The 25699-nt window shown below is 37.0% G+C and overlaps 3 protein-coding genes across 3 annotated transcripts; all 3 read right to left on the bottom strand.

The window, feature by feature from the left end:
- Nucleotides 1-5670: 5670 nt before the first annotated feature.
- On the bottom strand, nucleotides 5671-6693 carry LOC110887531 (extensin-like). The gene has a single exon (XM_022135110.1). The coding sequence runs from the start codon at nucleotides 6691-6693 to the stop codon at nucleotides 5671-5673; it is 1023 nt and encodes a 340-aa protein (XP_021990802.1).
- A 12819-nt stretch (nucleotides 6694-19512) lies between these two features.
- On the bottom strand, nucleotides 19513-22438 carry LOC110887530 (cell division control protein 48 homolog C). The gene is made up of 8 exons (XM_022135109.2): nucleotides 21878-22438; nucleotides 21633-21785; nucleotides 21440-21556; nucleotides 21071-21175; nucleotides 20917-20982; nucleotides 20729-20793; nucleotides 20349-20550; nucleotides 19513-19695 (listed from the first exon to the last, which is right to left on the bottom strand). Exons 1-8 carry the CDS (start codon nucleotides 22436-22438, stop codon nucleotides 19513-19515), a joined length of 1452 nt encoding a protein of 483 aa, XP_021990801.2.
- Nucleotides 22439-23167: 729 nt separating this feature from the next.
- LOC118483781 (cell division control protein 48 homolog C-like) lies at nucleotides 23168-23969 on the bottom strand. The gene has a single exon (XM_035979357.1). The coding sequence runs from the start codon at nucleotides 23951-23953 to the stop codon at nucleotides 23168-23170; it is 786 nt and encodes a 261-aa protein (XP_035835250.1). The 5' UTR covers nucleotides 23954-23969.
- Nucleotides 23970-25699: the final 1730 nt, after the last annotated feature.

Here is a 25699-nt window from a genome sequence, read left to right as displayed (position 1 = left end):
TTAACTAATGCACAGTGTAAACTATCTAACCGACAATATAACATAGATCATACCACCTATTGTGTCGACTCTTGCACGTGGAGCGAAGCGTCGTTGTGGATCGTTGAGCACTGTACCGGTTATAGTCTGGTTTTATCAAAAAGTTTTTCCCTTTTTTGAAACCAAGTTCACTATAACCAATGGCTCTGATACCAATCTGTCACACCCCCAAAATCCACCATGCGGAGTACCACCGCTTGGAGGCGTGACATGACCAGGATCGAGCTACCAATCATATTGAACAACGTAATTAAGTAAATAAAATCAACCACAACACAATTGGTGACCAAAGCTAGTTAACTAAGTTCAAATTAAACAGCTGAAGCATTAAAGGTAAAACCCAAAAACATAAGTCCGTAGTTCGTAAGTTTAAAGTCCAAAGCATAAGTTTAATAAGTTCATAAGGATTTAAATATTAAGCACGGAACATAACCGTCCGTATCCCACAACGACTCCTTCCTCGTGCAAGCTCCAAGCATTTAACGACCTGTAAGGTATGTAACAACGAGTCAACAACAAAGTTGAGCGAGTTCACGGTTGGGTGATTAGTTTTAAGTTGTTTCTGAAAACGTTGTTTGTCTTTTGTTGGCGTAATTGCCGTAGGGGTTACCCGTAGTTGAAAGTATGATTAACCAATTCATTCTTTATTACCCAAACCATATCCATGATCAGTGGGGGCTTCCCCATGTGAACCACTAGACCGTACCATATCGACTACTAACGCAAATAAGTTGTGCCCTACATCAGTGTCTATCATCACTGACAGTTTGCCATAGTCCATTAGTACACGCCCGTCCGACTGGCACGGTGTGAGGTTTGTTAAACCTAATAGCGCTATTAACTAATGACCCACTCGCCATTGGCCTCGGCGATTAAGTCGATATAAAATGAGGGACTTCATGATAGAGTTTTGTCTAGTAAGTTTTAAGGTTGTTGTCCTACCCAAGGAGGACGAACGTACGTATTCTACCCAAGGAGAATACGCAGGATTAATATTGGCATCCTACCTATGGAGGATGGCGGTACATATCCTACCCAAGGAGGATATATAGGTTCCGTTTTAGATCTTTAACCCATTCCCAAACCACCGGGAATCCCATGCCTTAGAAAGTGTGTGAACTCACCTTGGTTTGCTCGGTTAGATTAATTACTCAAGTAAATCAGGAAATCAAGCACGTCCTAATAAGGTACACATAACAATCAGTTTCTCATGCATAACACGTATCCTACGTATTGTTTATTTACTCATTACTTTCTAAGACAAGCCACACAATTCAAATGTCAAGACATATTGTCAAGTTATATTATTTTACCCTAATATAATATAACTATCTCACAAAATAAACAAGTATCCACACAAGTATTCTAGCATAAGATATATATTCTAAATATATATTTATCAAATTTTATTTACGAAAATCAACCTCCGGCGCTTGGTATTTTGTAATAAAAATCATGGCGAAGTTTATTCTGAAAACAAGGTTAAAATACATTTGTAACCACTTGCTAGAAAATATTTTCTAAGTGTTGAATTTGTAGAAAAATTTCGCCAGAGTTTCCTTTGTAAATGGAGGTGTCCATGCTTACTAGCATATCATTTTCTTTTCAAAAATTTATTCAAACAATTCTCATTCAACAACATACGATCTCTATTTACCAAACTTGTCAAAAACAAGCATAAACTATAAACTTATGAACTTGAAGATTTATAAAAATATGTAGTAACTTACTAGTGTCCTTAGTAAGTCTTGTTACCTTTTAAAATGTGATTAGTTCTTTAAAAACTTTATTTTTAAAGAATATGGATCTTTACAACTTATGTTCATATTTTCTAAAAAAATGTTTCTTCATGTATTTTTCTTGTTACACATGTGTTTCTTAACTTTGTTAACCACTAAAAATGTGATTAGTTTTTGTAAGATCCAAGTTTTAATGAAACTTATATTTTTCACTTGGTTCTTTTTGAAAAACCACTCATGGATCTATAGATCTACAAGCTTACATCTCATTTTGATCTTTATTTTTCAAGAAGACATGTATTTATTCAAGTTCATAGTTTATGTGTGGATGATTTCATCATCCACATCTCTCTAACTTTCACATCTTGCTAGTTCATGTCTTTAAACATGATCTAGCAAGTCTATGTGATGAACCATATCATTTTTACTAACATAGAACATACAGTAAGCATAACAACACAAGATCAACATGATTTCATCACTACTTTAACCATACTTCATCTTTAGTTAGGTTATGTTCCAAGACTTTGATTATGTTCTTTAGAGTTCTTAACATTTCATCATCCTTTTCACTATTAACCAACAAAAATATGAACAAGATGAAGATCTAAGGCACTTACTACTAGCACAAGGCTAGGGGAGTTTCAAAGCGTAAAAGTGATGAATAAAAGAAAACGAGAGTGGTCCTTGAGATTCCGAACACACCAAGCTTAGTTGTAGGACCTCTTGCACCTTTGGATGAGTGTAGATTGTATGAATGAAGTTTGATGGTGGTGGTATGGTGGTGGTAAGGTGGCGGCCGAACAAGGGGGAAGGAAGAGAGAGTTTGGAGTTTGTTGTTTGAAGTTTGTGAATGAAATGAGTGAACCTTTGTGCACTTATATAATCCAACTTCCATCATTAACCATCATACATTATGTTTCATTAACCAACAACAACTAAATAAAATATTGAAAAGAAAGCAAAGGGTGGGTCACCCTATGGTGACCGTCACCCAAGGGGGGGGGTATGGGGTTGGTTTCTAATGTTATGGTTACAATCTAGTTAGGATTAAATTGTTAAGTTAGTGCATGAAGGTGTGTTATATAATATAAGGTGTGTTAGGGTGTTCGGGGACCCTCACTAGCTCAGAAAAATAAAAACAACGTGTTTAACAATAATTTTGTGTTCCGGGTAAAGTCCGGTTGTTCAGTTTGGTGTTGTTCTGTTAAAGTGCTTAATTAATCCGTAAAGCATCCTATATATATTTTTGTAACATTTTTAATTCTCAACACTTAGGAAAGCACACAGGACTATTTAGTAACTTTTCTGTATACTACTAGTATGTTAACAAGCACATGTAAGTATAACACAGAAATCAGAGAGTAGTTAAGCACTTTAATTATCATTAATAAATTGTACGGAATACATGTAATTTTGAGGGTTGTCACAAGGACTGGGCTTGCACAACCATAACAGCCCAATCACTCAAAGTCGCACAAGTTTGGATTATGTCTATGTGAACTATATACTACTGATATATGATCGATGTGTTTGCCATGCTCGTTATGTGTTGTTACTTGTTAGCTTTTGTGTAAACCTACGTGCACTACTTGAACCTATACCTGACTTGTATGATAACAATGTTAGGACGTCGTTGACCACTAGCAGCTTGACTAACCTCTTTGTGTATCTGCCGAGCAAACGGAGGTGAGTTCACACTTACTACAAGGCATGGGATTCCTGGTGGTTTGGGAATGGGTTAAGGAACTAAAATGAAACCTACATATTCTCCTCGGGTAGAATATGTACCTCGGTCCTCCTTGGGTAGGACAACCTTTAACTTACTAGACAAAACTCTATCATGAAGTCCCTCATTTTTATATCGACTTAATCGCCGGGCCAATGGCGAGCGGGTCATTAGTTAATAGCGCTATTAGGGTTGACAAGCCTCACACCGTGCCGGTAGGACGGGCGTGTACTAATGGATCTGGGCACTTAGTCAATGATGATAGACATTGACGTAGGGCACAACTTATTTTCGTCAGTTGTCGATATGGTAACGGTCTAGTGGTTCACATGGGGAAGCCCCCAATGGTTACGGTTTGGGAAAGAAGGAACAGGTTAATCATATTTTCAACTATGGGGTAACCCCCACGGCAAGTAAGCCAGCTAAAGGAAACTACGTTTTTTGAAACAACTTAAAACGAACACCCAACTGTGAACTCGCTCAACTTTGTTGTTGATTCGTTGTTACATGCCTTGCAGGTCTTTAGGTGCATATTGATGGAACTTGCTGTCTGGGAGGCTGGAGTGGTCATGGGTCGAGATACATGGAATCGCAACACAAGACTAATGGTTTTTACATGTGGTTTATAAACACTTAACGAATGAATTATGCTTCCGTTGTATACTTTAAATTATTTGTAACGTGTAACACTTAATGTTAATCAATGAAAGTTATATTTAAATATACCTATGAGTTCAATGTGATTGGTGGCTAGATCCTGGTACGTCGCATGCCTCGCGGGAGTTTCCGCTTGTGGTATTTTGGGGGTGTGACACTCATGAGGAGGGCAGTAGGTTTCTTTAATCAGGTCCACAAACTTGGACCAACTCATGTTGTACAGGGACACTTTCCCTGTAGATTGAATCATGGCTTTCCACCACGTCAAAGTATCGCCCTTAAAGGACTGAGATACATATTTGATAATATCTTTATCAGCACAGCTGCTAATTTCAACCACGGTTTCCATTTCATCTAGCAACTTCATAGCATCAATAGTTCCCTTCTCCCCAGTGAAGTCTCGAGGTTTGCAAGAGACAAAGTACTTATAGATACACCCTTCTTTAACATTTCGGGTCTCCTTTTTGGCAACACACTTTGGTTCTCTCCTCTCATTCGAGGAATAATGAGAACTTTGAGATTTATGAGTGGAAGATGGAGGGATAGATGGGGATTTCGAATGGGTTGAGCCTGCTCCTTTAAAGTTTGCCATAAAGTCGGCCATAGCTTTGCTGACTTCCGCAGCAATTAAGGTCATAAGGCTTGGATATATATCATCCACCTTTTCGGTCAGTGTGCTTCCACATTGTCACACTGCCCAATTATAATTTAATACTACATTGAATGTTAAATGAGAATAATCATTAATGATTTTGATAATATTAGTAGTTGCGGTCTCATTAGACCATAAGGGCTATAAGGCTTGGAGATATCTCCTCTACCTTTTTGGTCAGTGTGTACCATATGGTCACCACTGCCATTAATAATTTCCATATTCGAGAATAAAGTATTTCTCAAGGCAAATTATTTTAAGATTACATTGAATGTTAAAACGTAAATGATCATCGAATTTGATGATTTGATAATGTTATTAGCCATGGTCTCATTCGACTATATGGGCTATAAGGCTTGGATATATATCCTCCACCTTTTCGCGGTAAGTGTATTATCACACTGCCAGTAGTATTAACATTACATTGAATATTAAAATAAAAATAATCATTGAATTCATGTCTTAATGGTTTGATAATATTATGAGCAATGGTCTCATTCGACCATAAAGGCTATAAGGCTTGGAGATATCTCCGCCACCTTTTTGGTCAGTGTGCTTCCTCATTGCCACACCGCCTAATTATATTTGCCAATCATTTAGGCTTTGCCATATGGCTTTCAAACCATTAAGAAGATTTTGTTGATTTCGGGCAGATCAATAAAATTTGAATCAAATGTCGAGACGAAAGTTCGAATAATGTGAAGTGAATATATAAGATAATCCAAAAATATTCACAAAATTAAAGAAATTATAATACTAGTCCGTTTATGGACTTTTTGTAAAGAAATTACATTACTATGTCCAAATATGGACTTTTGAAATAAAAATTACAATAAAATGTGAAATTTAGCTCTTCAATCATCCTTCTTCCCTTTGATAATCTTGGAAAGTTTCTTGAATATCTTGCTTATTCTTCGTTCGTTCTTTTTAGCCTGTCGTTGGATCTGTTCTGCTTGTTCCAACGCTTGATTGATAGCTTCAATTTGTTGAGGTGGCTGTGGTTGTGGAACAACCGGATACTGGTATCCATAATTAGGATATCCAGTATTGGGATATACAAAAGGAAAATGTGATGGGTAAAGAGCATTATGAACAACCGCCTGTAAATAGGGATCGTATGACGGAGCCGAATAGTTATAATCCATAGGGTCTGCCGTGTAAGAAGTATCATATCCGGTCATATTCGGATACGTAGGAATAGAGTTATCAAAACCCATAGGTGGTTGTTGAGGTGGCTTAATAATAGGTTCAGGATTAGAGGGTCCACCCATTTGTGGGTCCTCTGGTATTGTTGGGTAGGTTGGGGGTAAAGGTGGAAGTGATCCCGACCATTTCCCAGCAAACACCGACATACGTGCACCGCTACGAGGCTTCCTTGGTTGTGGTGGTGGTTGCTTTTGCTCCAATGTCTCCATTGGCTCATCCTCTGGTGGAGGTGGCGGTGTTTGTGGAGGTGGATAAGATGGTGTTTTGTGTTCAGGGGTATTGTAGAAAGTAAATTGGTTAAAATATTGATCCCATTCATCGGGACCCTGGTAAGGTGAACCTGCATAAGATGCAGTATCAATAGATAACTCGATAGGGTGCAAGTTTGTTCCAGAAGGTGGCATTTCTGGCTCAGAGCCATCATCCTGTTGGTTTTGGCTCGGAGGAGGTGAATTTATGTATTGGTGTGGGTCAAAGGAATCACGGTGTGAGTGAGAGCGAGAAGGATGTGAATGTGAAGGATGGTGTGAGACCGAGTGTCTCGCTGGTTGTGACGAGTGTGACTCATTCGAATATTGGGGAGGATCTGAGTTATACGAGTGTGATGGTAGTTGTCGTGACGGTCCTCCCCGCATGGGACCTTTTCTCATTCCTCGTTGTCTTGGTGGCATAATTACTAGTTAAATATCAAAATCAATAACTAAAATAGATATGAGTGGTCTTAGGTTAATGCCTAGACTCGGAAAAGTATAAGGAATATGCTAATGTGATATTTGAGTTTAGACACAAAAGGCTAGTGTCTAATTCGCTCAAACGTTGGCTCTGATACCACCCTGTCACACCCTGATTTCCCGGTGGGCCCGGACTTGGGGTTTATGCGTGACGATTGATATAGATATTCACATTTAGCACAGCCGAAGTCTTGGGATTATAAAATAATTATTACAAAGTACAAATGTCCGAAAGTTCAAAAATAATATACAAACCGAAAGTGTACTAAAGATCCACAGGCGGATCGAAATAACAAAATGATTACATAAAGAGTACTAGGCTTTTTGCGTGGAGACGCAAATTCCCATATGCAATTACCGAGTAGCTCCAGCCTATTCCGTACTTGCTAACCTGTGCTTAGTATTTTAAAAATACGTCAATTTTCACTGGTTAATAACCGACGCGTTTTTAAAATCTTTTCAAAACCATTTTTATACCATTTGGTATATCATTTTGATAAATAACTTTGGACAAACTATATCTCTTGTTACCAGTATTACATGTTTGTCAATACATATGGGGCCCGAAACTAAACTCCGATACATGATTAACCGACACACCACTTAAATACCTATATGGGTAAGAAAAATATTTTATCATAGCATTAGCGTTTGTCAGGTGTATGCCTACACCTCGCGCTTAAGTCGTGGCCACTTGCAATTAAGTGAGCCGTGGATATCCAGGACACGGTCGCATTAACCCCCAATGTTTAAGTTATCAAGCATGACAGATTAAAACGGGTTATTTGAATTTTGGACACATTGGTCATTGATCACATACCCGACCAAGCGGCAAATAATTTACCGTATCCCAAGCCCGTATATGGAAAATAGATTAAGAGTATTTACCTGAGCTTATCTTTACAATCCAAAGATGTATTAAGCACAACCGTTAATCAAGACAACTAACACAAGAGCAATTTACTGGAAACTCCTAGTCAGGAATGGACGGAACTATGATCCGTTAGAATGTTAACGAGTCTTATTCAAGTCGTATGACTTTGACCGGTTAACTTATAATAAATGGATACGGTTCGCTAGATTAAGCGGTTTGCACCCTCACGAGTACTATGACTCATATAATATGGGTCAAACAATCATACATTCTGATTAGAACTGATTTGGAAAGGTTTTGACCCGATTCGGCTAACTTATTTAAACAAAGTTATAAAAGTCAACTGTACGCGCATAAGCGGCATCGGGTGATCGGGTGGGTCTATGTTAAGCAATATGCCAAAATATGTTTAATATAGTGTTATATCAGTTCAAACTCAGTTGATATGTTTATTATGTTTCAAATTCATTCTATGCATAAAAAGGGCATTTTGGTCATAAATTAGGCATATTGTGTGAACTTGCATAAAAACCCGAAAAATTATATGATCAAATGGTATAACCTCAAAGGGTTATTCCGTACAATAATATAATCATAATAGAACTTCAAATCGGTAGCTAACTTAACTTAAACGGGTCAGAATCGAAAGTCAAAGCAAAAGTCAAAGTGTTTGACTTTCGGATGCGAACTGAGCTCTAAGCAGGAAATGACGGGTTGGACATGATCTAACATGTCCTAATATGTTATACAAACGGATATAATGTCAAAAAATTGATGTCTCGGTACGTAGAAGTTCATTTAACATAATTTACGAAAATCTATGTTTTGACTTTTTATAATAAAACTGTGACCCGTCATTTGACCAACTTAACGTGATCTTCAGGAGGTGCCCTCATAGGGGATTAGCGCATACATTATTACGATCACGTAGCTATGTTCGATTCGAACTTTGGCTTGACCAAAATGATCATAATCGAAAGTCAAAGCAAAAGTCAATTTGCTTGACTTTCGACTAATAACTAGCCTATAAATTGAAAAGAGACTAAGAAGAACACTTACAAGTGTTGAAGGGAGTGTTATAACTCCAGAGATGAGGCCTCTATAGATCAGAAGCTGCTCCAAGAGATTTAGAGAGAAAGAATTAAAGGTGCAGGTTGTGAAGGTGCAATTTCACCTCTATCTATACTTGCACAAGAGTTATAGAATGATGCCAAGTGTTCTCATGGTTCTCGGATGTTGGACAAGTGTCCATTAAGGTGTAAGAAGCAGGGAGATCGTGGCATTTTGTGAGCTAAGTGGCAAAAGCAGGTTGCTGCCATTGCCAGTTGCATTCTGCCAGCACACCCCTTACGGACCGTAAGGGGTGGTGGCTTACGGTGCGTAAGGACCTTCAGCACCCACAATAATTAAATATCTTACTGTCCGTAAGGCATAAGCATTGCGGTCCGTAAGGAGTCATCAGAGACTAAAATAAAAATAATTATAAATGCCTTACGGTCCGTAATGCATATGCCTTGCGGTCCGTAAGGAACCTTCAGAAGCCAAAGTTTGGCATTTTGTCACAAATGACCCCTCCACATCTAAACTTCCACATTTATACATATATAGTCCCTCTTGTCCAAATAATTTGGTATATTTGAGAGTTGATTGGACACGTGTTGCCATATCATTCGCTTAAGAATTTCCGAGGTGTTACATACATTCTAAATGATAAAGACAATCTGTCAAAGTTTGATGGAAAACCAGACGAAAGCATATTTCTTCGTTACTCTCTAACCTCTAAAGCTTTTAGAGTTTATGTTCATAAAACACGAGTAGTTAGGTAAAGCATCAATGTTACCTTTTGTTACAAAAATTCTATATCTCCAAAATTGACCTGTATTGATTTCAACTTCCGCATAAAACAAGTCGGCAAATATATTGTTTTATTGAAATCGTTAATTGATTTGTTCATCGATTGATGAATATGAGACCAACAGTAAGATTGACAGTTTTTTATTTGATTCGTTTCATTTTGGTTAATAGCCAAAACAAAACTTGAGGTAAAATTTTTGCTTAGAAATACATGAACTTGAGATATAGATACATGAAATGGATGTATAGATATATAAAATAGAAGTATAAATAAATAAAACAGATGTATAAATATGAAACAAATGAATTGAATGTACAAAAGATAGAAATGTATAAAAATATGAATGGTTCGATTTGGTTAATTTTGGTTAAACGATCGTAAAAAAAATCACTAACCGGGTTTGGTTAATTCTCGGTTACTCGTTTTTCAGTTAATTCAGTCATTGGTTGATTTCGGTTCGGTTTCGTATGTTTTCAGTTCGGTTTCAGTTAACAATTTAGTTATTGTTCACCCTTAGATACTGTTAATCAAGTAACATACCATATTTTAATTAAAAAAATATAGCAATACTATACTCAATTTAAAGTGAATAAAATACTCATGGTGTTTAAAAAAATATTAGCAGTATAAAAAGTTTTGATGGTTTAAAAATTATGGGAGTAGTTAGAATTTTTAATAAAGAATAAAATGTAACTACTAACTTATCATCTATAATTAAAAAAAAAACAAGGGATTAAAATGTAATCATGCATTTAAGAAAAAAAAGTTATCTTAAAATGCACTTATCTTATGCATTATATACAGTATAGATATAGATAATTAACTATGTTTGAGAGCATTCGTAAGTATTAGGCGGTGTATGTATTACTTCATTATTATGTTCAAGATTTAGAAGTCAATGAAATTTTAAAATTTCTAATTTGTGTGCACCAGGTGTTTACAGAGGGAGAAAAAGTGAAAATGAATGTATCTCAAGAGTGCTTGTTTAAAATTCAACGAGCTAAGCTTGTACTCGTTTAAACCCATACAAAGTTCCCATACAAAAAAAAAAAAAAACAAATTCTAAAATCGATACCAAAACTCAATGTGCTAATCAAACAAAAAATTCATTAATATTATATTGGTGGTAACTTTGACAAATGATAAGATGCTCTAGAGCGCTTTGACATTATCTCGTAATGACGTTTTACCTGCAAGAAAACATACAAGAATATTCAAACCAAGGTCTAGCTAACATACCTTATACATAACAAATCGACAAGGCACAACTTTCATTACAGGATATACAAGTCATTAGAGCATTAATTACTAATGTACTAGTATATTAATACCAGGTTCTAGCTAAGATATTGTTGATGCACTTTGTGTGTGCTGCTAGTGATTGGTTATAACATATACATATCGGTCATTGTCTAAACGTTTAAAGTATGTTTATGTTTGACTTTTGTGTTAGTTGACCAAAGTCAAACGATATCCTCCGTTCGTTTGACTTGGTGTGTGTGATACAAACGACTAGCATGAATCCAAACAACAATGGTTGTTGTTTGGTTCTTTCAAACGACTTTGAGTGTCGCTTGGAACTACCATTCTCGTTTGGTTAGTGCAAACAAGATTAGATGTTGTTTGGTCATGCGTCCAAATGACAATAGGTGTCGTTTGGCCATGACCGATGTCGTTTGAATCACTGAGTTGTCTTTTGGATATTGCTTGGTTTGTACTATCACTTGGATTCCGCACTTGTTATGGCATTCATAGACAAGAAATCATCATTGTTCAAAGATCAACTCTGGGCCTTCAGATATACACGACATATCAACAGTAGGGCACGACTTACATTGTAGAATATATATATATATATATATATATATATATATATATATATAAGGGATAGAGAGTGAATTTCAGACATGACAAAAACCTAATATAAAATTCACTATATATATATATAAGGGATAGAGAGTGAATTTCAGACATGACAAAAACCTAATATAAAATTCACAGGTGACGTCCTGGTCAACCTAGAAGTAATTCATGGGTCGTTAACTTTTTAAAATTTATGTTTTATTTCAGGAAGTAAACTAGCTAGTTGGGTAATTTATGCCGAATCTAAAAGTTAAAAGAGAAAGTAAAATAAGATTATATAAGTATATACATATGTATAGTTTGTTATAAATTCGAAATCTTGCTACGATTTTTTATTGTATTTTAATATGTAAAAAGAATTCGATTAAATAAGTTCTATTCATGTCAACTCATGAAAATGCATGTCATGTTCATGTCTATGTGTCTAACACGATTTTCAAATTCATATTCAGGTTTGTGTCAAATTTTGGTAACCGCCAATCCAAACACGACCATGTTTTGGATGTTGTCTTTATGCCATGAACAATGGTGGTTTATAAAGATAGTGATGATGTATATGAAGACGACACCAAATTGAAGTAGTGTAGGTCCCTTTTCGCGGAGGATAACGAACCTAAACCTTGTTATACGAACCTACTAGCGAGTGCGGAATCCAAGCTAGCAAGCAAACCGAGTTAGTAGCAAGTAGAGAAACAAACACACAAGTTCACCGATTAACACAACTTGTATTAATGCAATGAGGGTTCGGTTACAAGCTCAATGTTTACAGAAGTGTTCTATAAACTCTCTAAGTGTGTGTGTGAGTTCTGGGCAGAATGCTCTCTAAGCTCTCTATCTCTCGGGTGTGTAAAATGGCAGAACTCCAGAACTAACTCACACTCAACACATGCATGGGTATATATACCCAGCTCAGCAGGTCTGCTCGAAGGATTCGACAGATGGTCCGAAGGATCATCTGTCGACCACATGTTACACGAAAGATCAGCATGGACCTCGAAGGATCATCCTTCGAGATCTAATGGTCGAACCATGGTCGAACCATATCTTTCGATCACCTCGAAGGATCAGGTGTATCCTTCGAGGCTATCCTTCGATCAGAACATCTTTCAACTGTTGTCCAAGTCAAACCGGAGGATGGTTGACTTGGTCAACTTACAACACAAATCAGGACATCGTTTTTATCAGACCAAATACAGACAAAGTACAGACACAAGTGCACCAACAAACTCCCCCTTGGCTGTAGCTTTGTCTTTGATCTCTAAGCTTTGTCTTGTTCTTCTAAAAGCGTAGACTCGACTTGAACTTCGACGGTCTTTGGTCTTCAGGTCTTCAAGACTCTGATGTCCTATCATGTCTTCAAAGTCGGAGGATCTTCAAAGTCTTCACGTCTTGAAAGTAGAAAGTGTATCAACAAACTACCCGTATCATGTAGGAAGTGTGTTGACAAACTCCCCCTTAACATAAGCTCCCCCTCGAGTTATGCTCGTGAAAAGACTTTATCTTTATGAAGTGAGATCCTTGTGGTGTTGATGATGGCCAGCGGCAACTCAATCATCTTCATCTTTTGAGCGCCTTCTCGTCGTGTCTTCATTCCAGAGCTTGTCATCGACTATGTTCTCCTAGCCTTTAGAATCTGCACATGCAAGAAATCTAAACGCGTAATGAGAACAACTGCTTGGAATATAGTTAACATAAACAAATGACACACGAATGACCATGTCACTATCAAACACCGTCCGACAGTTTGAAAGTTTTTCAAATTTATCAATTTCAGATTTTAACTTTCAAAACATGCAAATTTTGACCGTTTATGAAGATTTAGTCAATTCGGTTTTCAGTCAGGTTTCAGGTAACGAAGACTTGAGCTCCAACATCGTACGATCGAAAATAAAGCAGAAATAAAATCTTTTTGGCTTTTATAAAGTTTATATTAAAACAAGCCTAAAATCTTTTTGGTATTTTTGAAATTAAAAGACAACAATTTAAAATCCTTTGAGTGTTATCAAACGACATCACCGCTAATGTCGTGCTGATATGCACCAAACGACGAAACTGTTTAAAAGAAATAATAAAAGTTAAGCAGTAAATAAATAGATATATACAGACATTCTTTTTGTGAGTTTCGAGGGTAAGAGAATCATATCAGTGTACGGCCATGCCAAAACACTCTTGTTGTTCAGTTAGTTAACATTAAAATAAGCATCCTATAACAATTATCGGTATTGTTGTCCACTTAAGCTCAACTTATCAGATGTAATCATGTTTAGAGGATACGTTAATGTATGATTTATACTTACCGACCGGTGTTCATCCACATCACGACACATTCCCGTATCAAGGTATGCACGAGAGTTCATCTTACCGGTGAGTATACCGATTATCATCTGTTTAACCGTATAAATTGTGAGATACTCACTTATTTTGAATTGAAAACAAGCCCTTTGTGATATAATCACTTATTGATGAGGAACTTGATTTTCGTATGCATGAGGGCACAGGTGCAAGTCCGTGAACAGGTCAGTACTTCCGTACAGCAGAGAGACGAACTTGACACCCGGATAAATGTGATATTTTATCACTTATTTGTATGGACATGTGATTGTTTATCACTTATTGAGGTCGAATGCAGTATGCAATATGTACACGTATGTATAGTATCATGGAAGATCTAGACTTGCGTCCCCGTTATTTTTCGGTAAAAGATACAACCATGATACCCAGATGATAAGCAGCATAAAGACCGAATATCTCAGAACCTCGGCAATCTATCAAACGAAATTTCGGTACTAAGACCATATGCCAATGAATGGTTCCCACCTGATCTTCAGTCGATTAAGATTTATATCACCCTGCACACTTTAAAATGATTGTGAGCCTACCGATACATCTTATATAAAGCTGCTTATCGTTTTTCATTTAAGGTTTAAAGAGGTTTGGATAGACCACTGATGTACTATCACTTTCTCTTTTGCTCGCCAGGAAACTCATATTTGTTTTTCTATTGTTTTTGTGTTTTTGAAATTTTTCGATGTTTTTGGATTTTCAGATTTTTGGATTTACTCCCCCTAAAATCAACAAACTAAGATAAATTTAAAAACACACGAAGATATTTACAAAAATGATTTTCCGATGTTGGTTTTACTCTTGCTTGACCTTAATGCCGTTTACCAAAATTAAGTTTTATCAGAAAAGATTTAACAAATTTTGGAAAAATGAGTTGGCAGTCGGTAAGCGGTGCGGACCATGACAACATTGATGAGTTTCACATTGAAACAATCACGTGTGAGGTGATATCCGAGATCAACGTGTCAAGTCAAAGAGTGCTGTTCGAGATAATAATAATTCACAAAGTAGCTCAAATATCGACAAGTATAGGAGAGATTAAGAATTTAGAGGCGTATCCTGCAACTGTTCCGTGCATTGCAAGGAATCTGAGCACTCTCCCAACTGGATATCCACCCGGTGTGGACTTCAAAGTCGAATTTTCAACTACCGTAAAGTCTCTTGTCAGCAATAAAATCATAAACCTCCGGGTCCGGCTGGTCTTCCACATTGTACCAGCGAAGGTCTTTGACTTTCTCTTTCAGAAATGGTGTGCGTATGTTCAATCCATGCAAAGGCATCGGCACTCATTTCACTTCATTCGTTCCTGTGAACCCGATCAAAAACCATGATGACCAAATTTTGACACGTTCTTCATTTGGTCGAATTTTGCAACTTCATTCATCCAAATTTTCTTTTTCTTTTCTCTCTCTCCATCAAAGGCAACAATTTCTTCTGTCGCCTATCTTGTGCAAGGACATTCCACTATCAACAACCCTAAGACTATCAATAGTTCCTCCTGGAACTTCCTGCACACTCACTCAGAGATTAGTTGGAGAGTGGGACCCAAGCCTTCACAGACTTGGGTCGTCCGTCATCATCGAGAATTGTAACATCCATTTCCCGATGATTCGGAATTGATGTAGCTCCCCCTGAAACAGTTACCGGTTTTGGTATCCAAATCTCTTTCTGTTTTTCATGTTTAACATCTGATTTAACAGATTTTGTTTGGATAATCTCCGGTTTTAAAATCTTTTCAACTTCTTTTCTTTGTTTCTTTTTCTGTTTCTTTGCCCGTTGTTTAACAAGACGAGGGTCCTGTTTTGGTGAAACAGATCTTTTATGGTAATTGTTACCATGGGGGGCATCAATTTTTGTCTTTCTTTTGGTGAGATATGGACAATTCTTAATGATGTGTCCATACTCACAGCATTCAAAGCATGATCTCCGCTCAACAAACCTCGGAGTATCATAACTGCAATAGCCGGATGATGAACTTCGTGATCTTGAGGTACTTGGTCCTACATCACAACCGTTTGTGTGTTGTGTATGGTTGTTTTGACTGTTTCTTTTCAAAATTTTACTTTGTTTAACAAAATCCTTATTGGATTTGTTTTTGGAAGTAAAAATTTTATCAGTCCCTCTTGATTTCACGAAGTTTATCTTCCGATCCTTTTTCTTGTTTTCGCCCTGTTTGCCTTTTCTATTCTCTTGGGCGGCAAGATTTTGTTCACGGGAATCATCAACCTTTGCTTTCAACTTATGAAGATATGGACAATTTCGAATGATATGTCCTATTGTTCCACACTCAAAACAATATCTTTGTTCAACAATCCCCGAAGCATCATGTGCTCGTCTTGACGATGATGATGAACTTTGTGATCCCGAGGTACTAGGTTTTGAACAGTTTGGATCATTTCTTTTCAAAACTGTTGCTTGTTTAACAAAATCTAAGTTAGATTTGTTCTCAAAAGTTTCGATTTTGTCCGTTCCCTTAGATTTCACAAAGTTCTCATTCTTGTTTTTCTTTTGGGTCTGTTTCTTCTGACCCTGAGTCGATGCTTTTCCTTTAGGTTTGGCATGATTTGGCTGCCTTTTCTCTGTTGGTAATTTCTTATTCCCAAATTGTTTTCGAATTTCGGCCTTTGGAATAGGAGGACACTGTGTAACTGTAACACGTGGTCCTGTCTTTCCCAAAAACTTACTTGTCGAATCTTCAAAGACTTTACTTATTAAAGATTGATTAACATTCTTAATAGGAAAATCTTTGTCAGAGTAGATTTTATCATCACCAACAAGAGTGTACAGCAAATTCACACCCTCCGACTCTTTTGCAGACGAGGACTCGATTGCAACAGTCTTAGCGGGTTTTGCAGGAGGATCACAAAGAATGTAATTCTCGAGAGGTATGTCCCCATTTTTGACTTCCGCATCAGACTTTGCTGGGATGGTATCATCAGATTCATCATCAGAAGAATCAGCATCCTCAATGATGACTGGAGGATCCTGATTCAGTTCAGCAGAAGACACACATGCATCTGCTGAAGTATCTGAGTCTGGTGATACATCTTTCTTGTATCCGAGTCCTGCTGCAAACTCCTTTACATCTAGAGGAACAGATGGTTCAAAGAACACTCTATCCTCCTCGTCAGGCATCGCATCATAATTGTGTCTCACAGGTGGTGGACATTTCTTATATCCTATGCATGTGACATCCCGTTTTTCTTTCTGAACGTCAATGATGTGATCCAATACATAGCTAGAACTCAAATAGCTATCTAGCTTGAGTTGGATTGCCTCACTTTCCGTTTTTACACAGACCATTTCTTTTTGCATTGTCTCAAGACGTGAGATATACAAATTAATTTCCGTTTGTTTTCTGGAAACCATTTTAGTCAATTCAGTTTTATCTTTCTTTAACGTCTCAATCATTGACTTAAATTCTTTTTCATGGTTTTCATAAAACATATTGGTTTCTGTGCATTTTGAAAGATCCACGGTCAACTTCTGGTTGTGGAGAAATGTCACATCATATTTCTCTTGCAAAGCTTCGTGTTTGCTTTGCAATTCACACCACCTTGCATTCAATGAAACATGTTTGTCTTGCAAGTCAAACAAACTAGCTTGTACAGTATCATGTTTGCCTTGCAACTCAGACATGTTTGCCTTTAATCTAGCACAATTATCACAATCTACCGCAGTTGGTTCATCAACACATACCTGACTGGAATTACTCTCAGGTGTTGGCTTTTCTGCATCAGAATCAATACCAGATCCATCCTCACTTGAACTTGAAGTTGTATCACCCTCCACTGAAGTTGAAACATCTTCACCTGAACTTCTAACATGTTCAGAACTGTCATCATTCTCCGAGGATCCTCCCTTGCTGACATCTTTGACAATTTCAGCATACAACGCCGTTTTTGTCTGACTAATGTCTGTGGTGGGAGGCGGCTTTACAGGAACTAGTATTGGATTGCCAAAACAATCTGTTGTTGTTATTTTCGGTTCACTTTGCCTTTGATTGATAACTGATGCCCACATTTCTGCAGTAATTCGAGGTGGTGTGGGAGGTTCGGCCCATAATGGAGATGACCTTGTATTCGTGTATTTTCCATCGTCTGGAGCCGGTGTACCCCACCATGAGGGAGTGACACCTGAACTTGTATATTCACCATTATCTGGAGCAGGAGTTCCCCACCAACTCGGATTCATCTTTGACAAGAAAAATAAATTCTATGTCAAAGTCTCGAAGGATGATTGCCACCCAAAAGATCACACAGCCGAAGAATCCTGGTCGAAAGATCTGAAATCACAGAACCTTGTTAACAATAAACTGTCCACAATCGAAAGATCAACTATTGTTCGAAGGATCAACAGTACTCGAAAGATTACTGTTGAGTCTTGAACAATAATTTCGAAAGATTCAAGAACTCGAAGGATTCCCTTTTGAAAGATCCTTATCTTTCGAGTCAAATCCCTATCTTTCGGACACTTATCTTTCGAATAGCTAACTTCCGAAGGATCACACTTGTTCGAATGATCAACAGTGTTCGAAGGATCACTGTTGACTTTCGAGCACTGGCTTCGAAAGACTCAAAATCTCGAAAGATTCACACTTGAAAGATCCTTATCTTTCGAGATAAAACAACTATCTTTCGAAAAGATTCCCTGATCGAAAGATATGTTTCGAACTTCGAAGGACTACTCGAAAGATGCTTATCTATCGAGCTGTCACTGATCGAAGGATGGTCTTTCGATGTCGAAGGATATCTTTCGATGTCGAAGGATATCTTTCGAATGTGCACTGACACACTGACACAGATGTGACGGGTTGGTGAAAAGGTGATGGGTAGGTAAGTCAACTTTCGGCAGAAAGGTATGGTAGGCTGACAACTTTCCCACCAACCAAGATTTTCAAACAAGAACTTACCCAAAATGGTAAACTTAACCCAGATACCGGTGACCGGAACCTTAACCGGAATATTGCCGGAATTCACCAAATCACTCAAAAACAAGTTTTCAAGTTACCCAACCCCACTTTAAACACTCCCGGTTAGTTTAGACACGTTTTTACTCAAAGAAAATGCAAGAAAACAAGTAAAAACAGGTGCCAAACCAAGTGTTTCAACACACCAAAACTTGTAAAAACCCGGTTTTAAACAAGGTTAAGAGCCAAGCTCTGATACCACTTGTAGGTCCCTTTTCGCGGAGGATAACGAACCTAAACCTTGTTATACGAACCTACTAGCGAGTGCGGAATCCAAGCTAGCAAGCAAACCGAGTTAGTAGCAAGTAGAGAAACAAACACACAAGTTCACCGATTAACACAACTTGTATTAATGCAATGAGGGTTCGGTTACAAGCTCAATGTTTACAGAAGTGTTCTATAAACTCTCTAAGTGTGTGTGTGAGTTCTGGGCAGAATGCTCTCTAAGCTCTCTATCTCTCGGGTGTGTAAAATGGCAGAACTCCAGAACTAACTCACACTCAACACATGCATGGGTATATATACCCAGCTCAGCAGGTCTGCTCGAAGGATTCGACAGATGGTCCGAAGGATCATCTGTCGACCACATGTTACACGAAAGATCAGCATGGACCTCGAAGGATCATCCTTCGAGATCTAATGGTCGAACCATGGTCGAACCATATCTTTCGATCACCTCGAAGGATCAGGTGTATCCTTCGAGGCTATCCTTCGATCAGAACATCTTTCAACTGTTGTCCAAGTCAAACCGGAGGATGGTTGACTTGGTCAACTTACAACACAAATCAGGACATCATTTTTATCAGACCAAATACAGACAAAGTACAGACACAAGTGCACCAACAAGTAGTTTTATTATACCTTATCAAAGATGGAAGGCGAAATTTCTTCCAATGCTAGCGCAAAATGAGCAGCATTGATAGTAGATGGCATCTTATCTAGATAGCTTTGTGATGATGAGCTAGATGTCCCCTCATGAATAGCAGCTTTAAATTTAGTGAAAGCTTCTACAAAAGCAGCCGTTGTAGCTATATCCATCTAAAATAAAATATGGTAAGTCAAACAAATAATATTGAAGTATTGGTTAGCGTGAAATGAGGTCATGAATTACACCAAATATGGGTGATATTCGCGAGTTTAGGTTTTTCCTACCCATGTTCGAGTCAGTTCCAGGTTGAACCTATATACACGTTTAACTAAATGGGTTAAGCCAGGGAGATGTAGCGGGTTCACACGTTTTGGCCGGTTTATTTTTAAAATTTTTCTTAGATTTTTCTGTCATAATAAACTTTAACATGTTGTGTCCAAATTTATAAGTAAAAGGGAATTAGGCATATGATAAGATTTATAGTAAACATAATGTTTTTATACGAATTTATTTTGTTGTAAATTTAAATTTGTATTATTAAATTTGCATAAAAATTCAAGGTCCTACATGTTGGGCTTGTGTGAACCCACGAATACCCATGCCATGTTCGAGTTCATGTTGAAACTTCAGATCCGTGTAGGATTTGACAACCACGACACGAACACGGCTTGTTTAGCATCCATGCTGCCAAATAATGCTATATTGGTCTTTATCAATAAACTTATGTATTTGCATCACAAAAGGTATAGACAAACTTGTACTTAAATGCATTCTTTTTATCATTGTAACTTGTTAGCATTCATAGAAGAAAAGAAAAACGAACCATTCTTTTAAGATCGGCTCCATTTAGATTTGCACAAGCCTTGCTCCGAGCAATAGCACCCAAGTTGACAGAAGCATCTAAAGGCTTATTCCTAGAAAGAGCTTTTAAGATCATCTCACGCTCCTCTTGGTTCGGCGGAGGAACATACATATGTGTCCCTAACCTTCCGGGGCGTAAGATTGCTTTGTCCATCACCTTTGGCCTAGAATAATCAAAACCCCAACAGGATCAATAACATTATTTTTGAAGAACAATTTTTTTACACCTATAAACCATCTAACATTGCACTTGCAAAGGTTTAAACCCAAACCACTTTTGTGTGGACAAAAACCATACCATTAGACTACTAGATCAAAAACTATAAACCATTTATCATTAACCTGTTGGTAGCAGCAATTACGTAAACTCCCTTGCGTTGATCATCGCCATCTAGCTCTGTCAGTAGCTGGAAAAATAAAAAGAACTTTCATTTTTTAAGATAGAATATGCTTAGTGAAACATAATAGATATTTACAAATATTAACCCACGAGGAGAAAGATTAATATTATGATTTCTATATTTGCTTACCTGGGTTAGAAGTCTGTCAACAACCAACCCCCCTTCCTTTCCACGCTTTGTTGTCATAGCATCTATCTAAAATATTAATCCAAAAAAAGTATAATGAGTTAATGACATTTGTCAAAATCAGTTCTAGAAAAAAAATAAACGTATAAAGAAAAACCTCATCAAAGAATAGTATGCATGGAGAACATGTCCTTGCACGACTGAATATAGTCCGCAATGCCAATTCACTCTCCCCAACGTATTTGTTCAGAAGCTCAGGACCCTTCATAGTAAACAAAAAATATATATTATAAACTTTAGGGTATAATAAATCAGGTGGATCAAATATTAAAAGTATAATAAGTGTGACAAACTGATTAATAATAGACTAAAATCAACAAATTACAATCTAGTGGTAAGCGGACAACAAGTTGTGCCACAACCCACTTCTGAATAGCAAAACCGATTCTACTAAACACAAAGCTATGGATCTTAGGGGTCGAGATATTACTACACACCCTGGACCCTGTTCAAAAACCTGACATACCTTAATGTGTATGAAATTTGCTCCTGCTTCGTTAGCAACAGCTTGTGCAATCATTGTTTTTCCGCAACCAGGAGGTCCATAAAGCAAAAACCCTGGCTTTGAATCTACTCCAAATTTCTAAAAGAGTAGGAAATAAACCATAAAAGATACCTTTTAATGAAATTGAATGCAACAATCTATGTATTAAGTTTACCTTAGCCAAATCGGGACATATTATAGGTGCAACTATGTTGTTGTAAAACTCCCTCCTCAATGAATCAAGACCTCCAACGTCGTCCCATGTGACGTTTGGAACGCTCGAAAATCCTTCTCTTGTTAAACAGGGTTGAACCTGCTTGGCAGCTGCCTGTATATAAAGTTTTTTTTTTTTAAAAAAAGGCAACAACAGTTATACAAATTTGATAAGTAAATGCTAAATAGAAACTATCTCTTTGATACCTCAAAATCAGACATTGTGTAGCTACAGTTGGCAATCTCTTCAGGAGTCCAACTATATGTCTTCCTCCACCAGTCTTCATTATCTTTAGAAAGTTCCAACTTTCTTTCAAAAATTCTCTGCATAGCAATGCCACCAGCCAATTTCACCAAAGCTTCTAAATCAGCTCCAACAAAACCTGGAGTTGACTTTGCAACTTTGACCAGATCAAAAGCACCCTCAAGTTTTACATTTTGTGTAATTGCAGAAAGAATCTTTGTTCTAGCATTTTCATCTGGAACACCTAATCTGAACTCATGGTCAAAACGTCCCGGCCTTCTTAATGTTGGGTCAATAGCATCAGGTCTGTTAGTAGCACCGATCACCAAAACATATGCCCGTTTGCGATCAGCCATGCAGGTCATTAATTGTGTCATGATACGTCTTTTCATCTCCCTTTCAAGGTTTACTCTTTTTGAAGCAATTGCATCAATCTCATCAATGAAAACTATGGATGGTGCAGTTTTGTATGCTTTGGAAAACAGCTCTCTTATATTCTCTTCTGATCCACCTGATAAAAGCATGAGATCGCGTTCGTTGTTAACAAAATACTAAAAAATTAAGGTCAACTACATCATGCTTATAAATCTTAAGTTAAAACATACTATACTTAAAAAAAATAATACTTAAAACCATAAAACCATCAAAACCTGCATATAAATCTAAAGTTGTTAATACCTTAACATAAAAACATACTTCGTACTTAGAAAACACTTTAACATACGTAAAAGATCTGACCCAATGCGGTAAAATTTGTTCAAATACAGATTGCCACATCAAATGCGAAAATGCATTTACATCACCACATCATACCTTAACATACAAACATACTTAAAAAAACACTTAAACATACGTAAAAGATCTGACCCAATGTGGTATAATTTGTTCAAATACCGATTGCCACATCAAATGCTACAATGCGTTTACATCATCACATCATACCTTAACATACAAACATACTTAAAAAAACACTTAAACATACGTAAAAGATCTGACCCAATGTGGTATAATTTGTTCAAATACCGATTGCCACATCAAATGCTACAATGCGTTTACATCATCACATCATACCTTAACATAAAAACATACTTCATACTTAAAGAAACACTTAAACATACGTAAAAGATCTGACTCAATGCGGTATAATTTGTTCAAATACTAACATAACACCACATCAAGTGTGAGCAAATTTTTAAACCAAACCTAATAGCACAGTAATACAATCCTTATAGTATGAATATATGATAAGAAAATTAATGTAAGGGTATATGCAAACCTGATACACCAGAGACCAACTCAGTGGCTGAAATCTCATAAAATGGAAGTCCAGACTCGTTAGCTATGGCATGAGCTAGTTTAGTCTTGCCACAGCCAGGCGGCCCATGTAACAAAATACCAGCCATCAAACTTCCTGGGTAGCAACCAGATACCTGTGGATTATATAAAGGAAGTATCAGCTTGTTCTTCAACTCAATCAATACATCATCTATACCACCAAAGTCCTTAAACCATGGCCCATCATTTTCTCCATTGGCAACATCATTAGGCAAACAGTTCAATGATTTTGTTGGATCAAACTTAGGCTGGCTGTAACACTCATCCTCAGACGTCAAACCCTCCGAAGAGTTTGAGTCCGATGAAGACGAGTAATCCGATGAAGACGAGTCCAAAGACTCTGGATCCGATGAAGAGGAGGAAGACGAGGAATCCAAAGAGTCTGGATCCGATGAAGACGAATCTGAAGAGTCTGATTCCGATGAAGACGAGTCCAAAGAGTCTGATGCTGAAGTGGGTCTACGTGCTTTTGCTTTTTTGATTGGCGGTAATGATGGAAGGTCTTCTAATTTGCGCTTACCTTTGTTTTGGACAGAATTTAGGGTTTGCTGGAGCCACCTGGTGAAGAGTTGGGGTTTGTGGCGACAATATTCAGGATATTTGGCGCGGAGACCGTTTACGAGTTGGATGATGGGTGGGATTGAGCTGCCGTAGGTTTCCTGTACACGGCGGAGAAGGAGTTTTTGGAACATCGACGGCTCCATTGCAGTCAATGATCGTGTGAACCTAGGTGATCTTCGGAAGTTAACGGTAAAATAGGGTGAATGAGGTTTATTATATAGGTTTTTGTTGTTAACCGATAATTATTAGTTATTATTTGAAGGGCTGAGATCCTGTACAAACAGTGCTAATTATAAGAACCGTAAGAACAGATCTGAACCATTGTTAATTTAAATCAAGGGTTGATATTGATTATAAATAAAACTCTTATAATTAAAAATTACTACTAACAAATTAGGGGTAATTTTGTAAAATTGTTAGTCATTTGACCATTTTCTATTAAATACAAATTCCACCAAGGTTTTTTAAACTAAAATAACTTTTATATACTTCATTATTTTTTTTAAAAATATATACCATAAAATCAAGTATTTTTTTATCTTTAATATGAGTACCATATTGCTATACCTTTTTGTATTTATAAAAGTGTTTTTTAAAAAAAGTTAACAAAAGGTGTTTTATATTTGTGCTAATAAGGTGCTGATTATGTATTTAATTACAAAATAATACAAACAAACACCAAAAGTAGATATAATCAGCACATCTGGTGTGCTGATAATGGAGAACGATTAAAGATGTTGTGCTAATGTCGTTTATGTTGATAATGGAGAACGATTCGAGGACAATGTGCTGATAATGAAGAACGATTAATGATGTTGTGCTAATTATATAGTGTTGTGCTGATTATATTTTTTGTAATTATTTTTAATTAGTTATAAATAAATATGGTCAAAAAGTCTAAATTACCCCTAAACTAATTTTTTATTGATGAACACTTGTCAATTATGTATTGGTTCTTATGGTTCTTACAAACTTAAGTGTTTGTATTTGATCTCATTCCATTATTTGAATATATTGTGTTTAATTTGTTAATATCTTCTATTTATCTCGTAGGCTAGTTAGGATTTTCATATTTCATATTTGTAAAAGGCTTATTTATAGTCATGTAATTTTGATAACCAATCAAGGAATCATTCCACAATTCACAAATTTACATGATACGCGGATTGGGGTGGTTGTCCTGACGTCGATCTATATCGGGATATTGTGTTTATCTAGGTAGCAACATGATCTCATGGTCTTCAAAGCATCAATCAACCATCGCTCGGTCAAGTGTCGAAGCCGAGTATAAGGGAGTAGCCAATACCGTTGCCGAAGCTACCTGGATTCTCAACCTTCTTTTTGAACTTCAGGTTCCTACACGACACACCACTTCAATCTACTGTGACAACATATCTGCGGTTTACTTAAGTGAAAACCCCGTGCAACATTATGATGACCTCCTTTAATAGCTACTAGACACCTATGGGACTTGACAAGCTCAATTCCATTATGGCTCATGTGGTGAATAAACCGGTTAGGGGTGAATGTAAGTTTTCTTGAAATCTTTGAAAGGTGTTGAAATTGTCAATATGCTCATGATTATGCACATCAAGCTAGTTGCAAATGACAAAACGAAGTGGTTCTTGAGTAATTAAAACAAGAATTTTGGCTGTGCCTTTAGTTTTTTGAATATTCATAATAAAAGACTCACATAGTGTGTCAAAGGATCTTTTTCGCTGAAGTTTCGCATCCTTAGAGCACCTAAGGTATTTATGCATGGATAAACCATTATATACCTTCGTTTGACCTTATTTTACAGAGAACCCAGCTTGTTCGCCTTAAGCCTTATACATCGCAAGAACAACTTCCAATTTGTCGGATGATTTACGAATAATAGGATGGAACTG

Source organism: Helianthus annuus, chromosome 11 (assembly GCF_002127325.2).
Source record: "Helianthus annuus cultivar XRQ/B chromosome 11, HanXRQr2.0-SUNRISE, whole genome shotgun sequence".
Classification (NCBI taxonomy): domain Eukaryota; kingdom Viridiplantae; phylum Streptophyta; class Magnoliopsida; order Asterales; family Asteraceae; genus Helianthus; species Helianthus annuus.
Note: the sequence above shows the minus strand (reverse complement) of the source record. Positions and strands in the feature narration are given on the sequence as shown.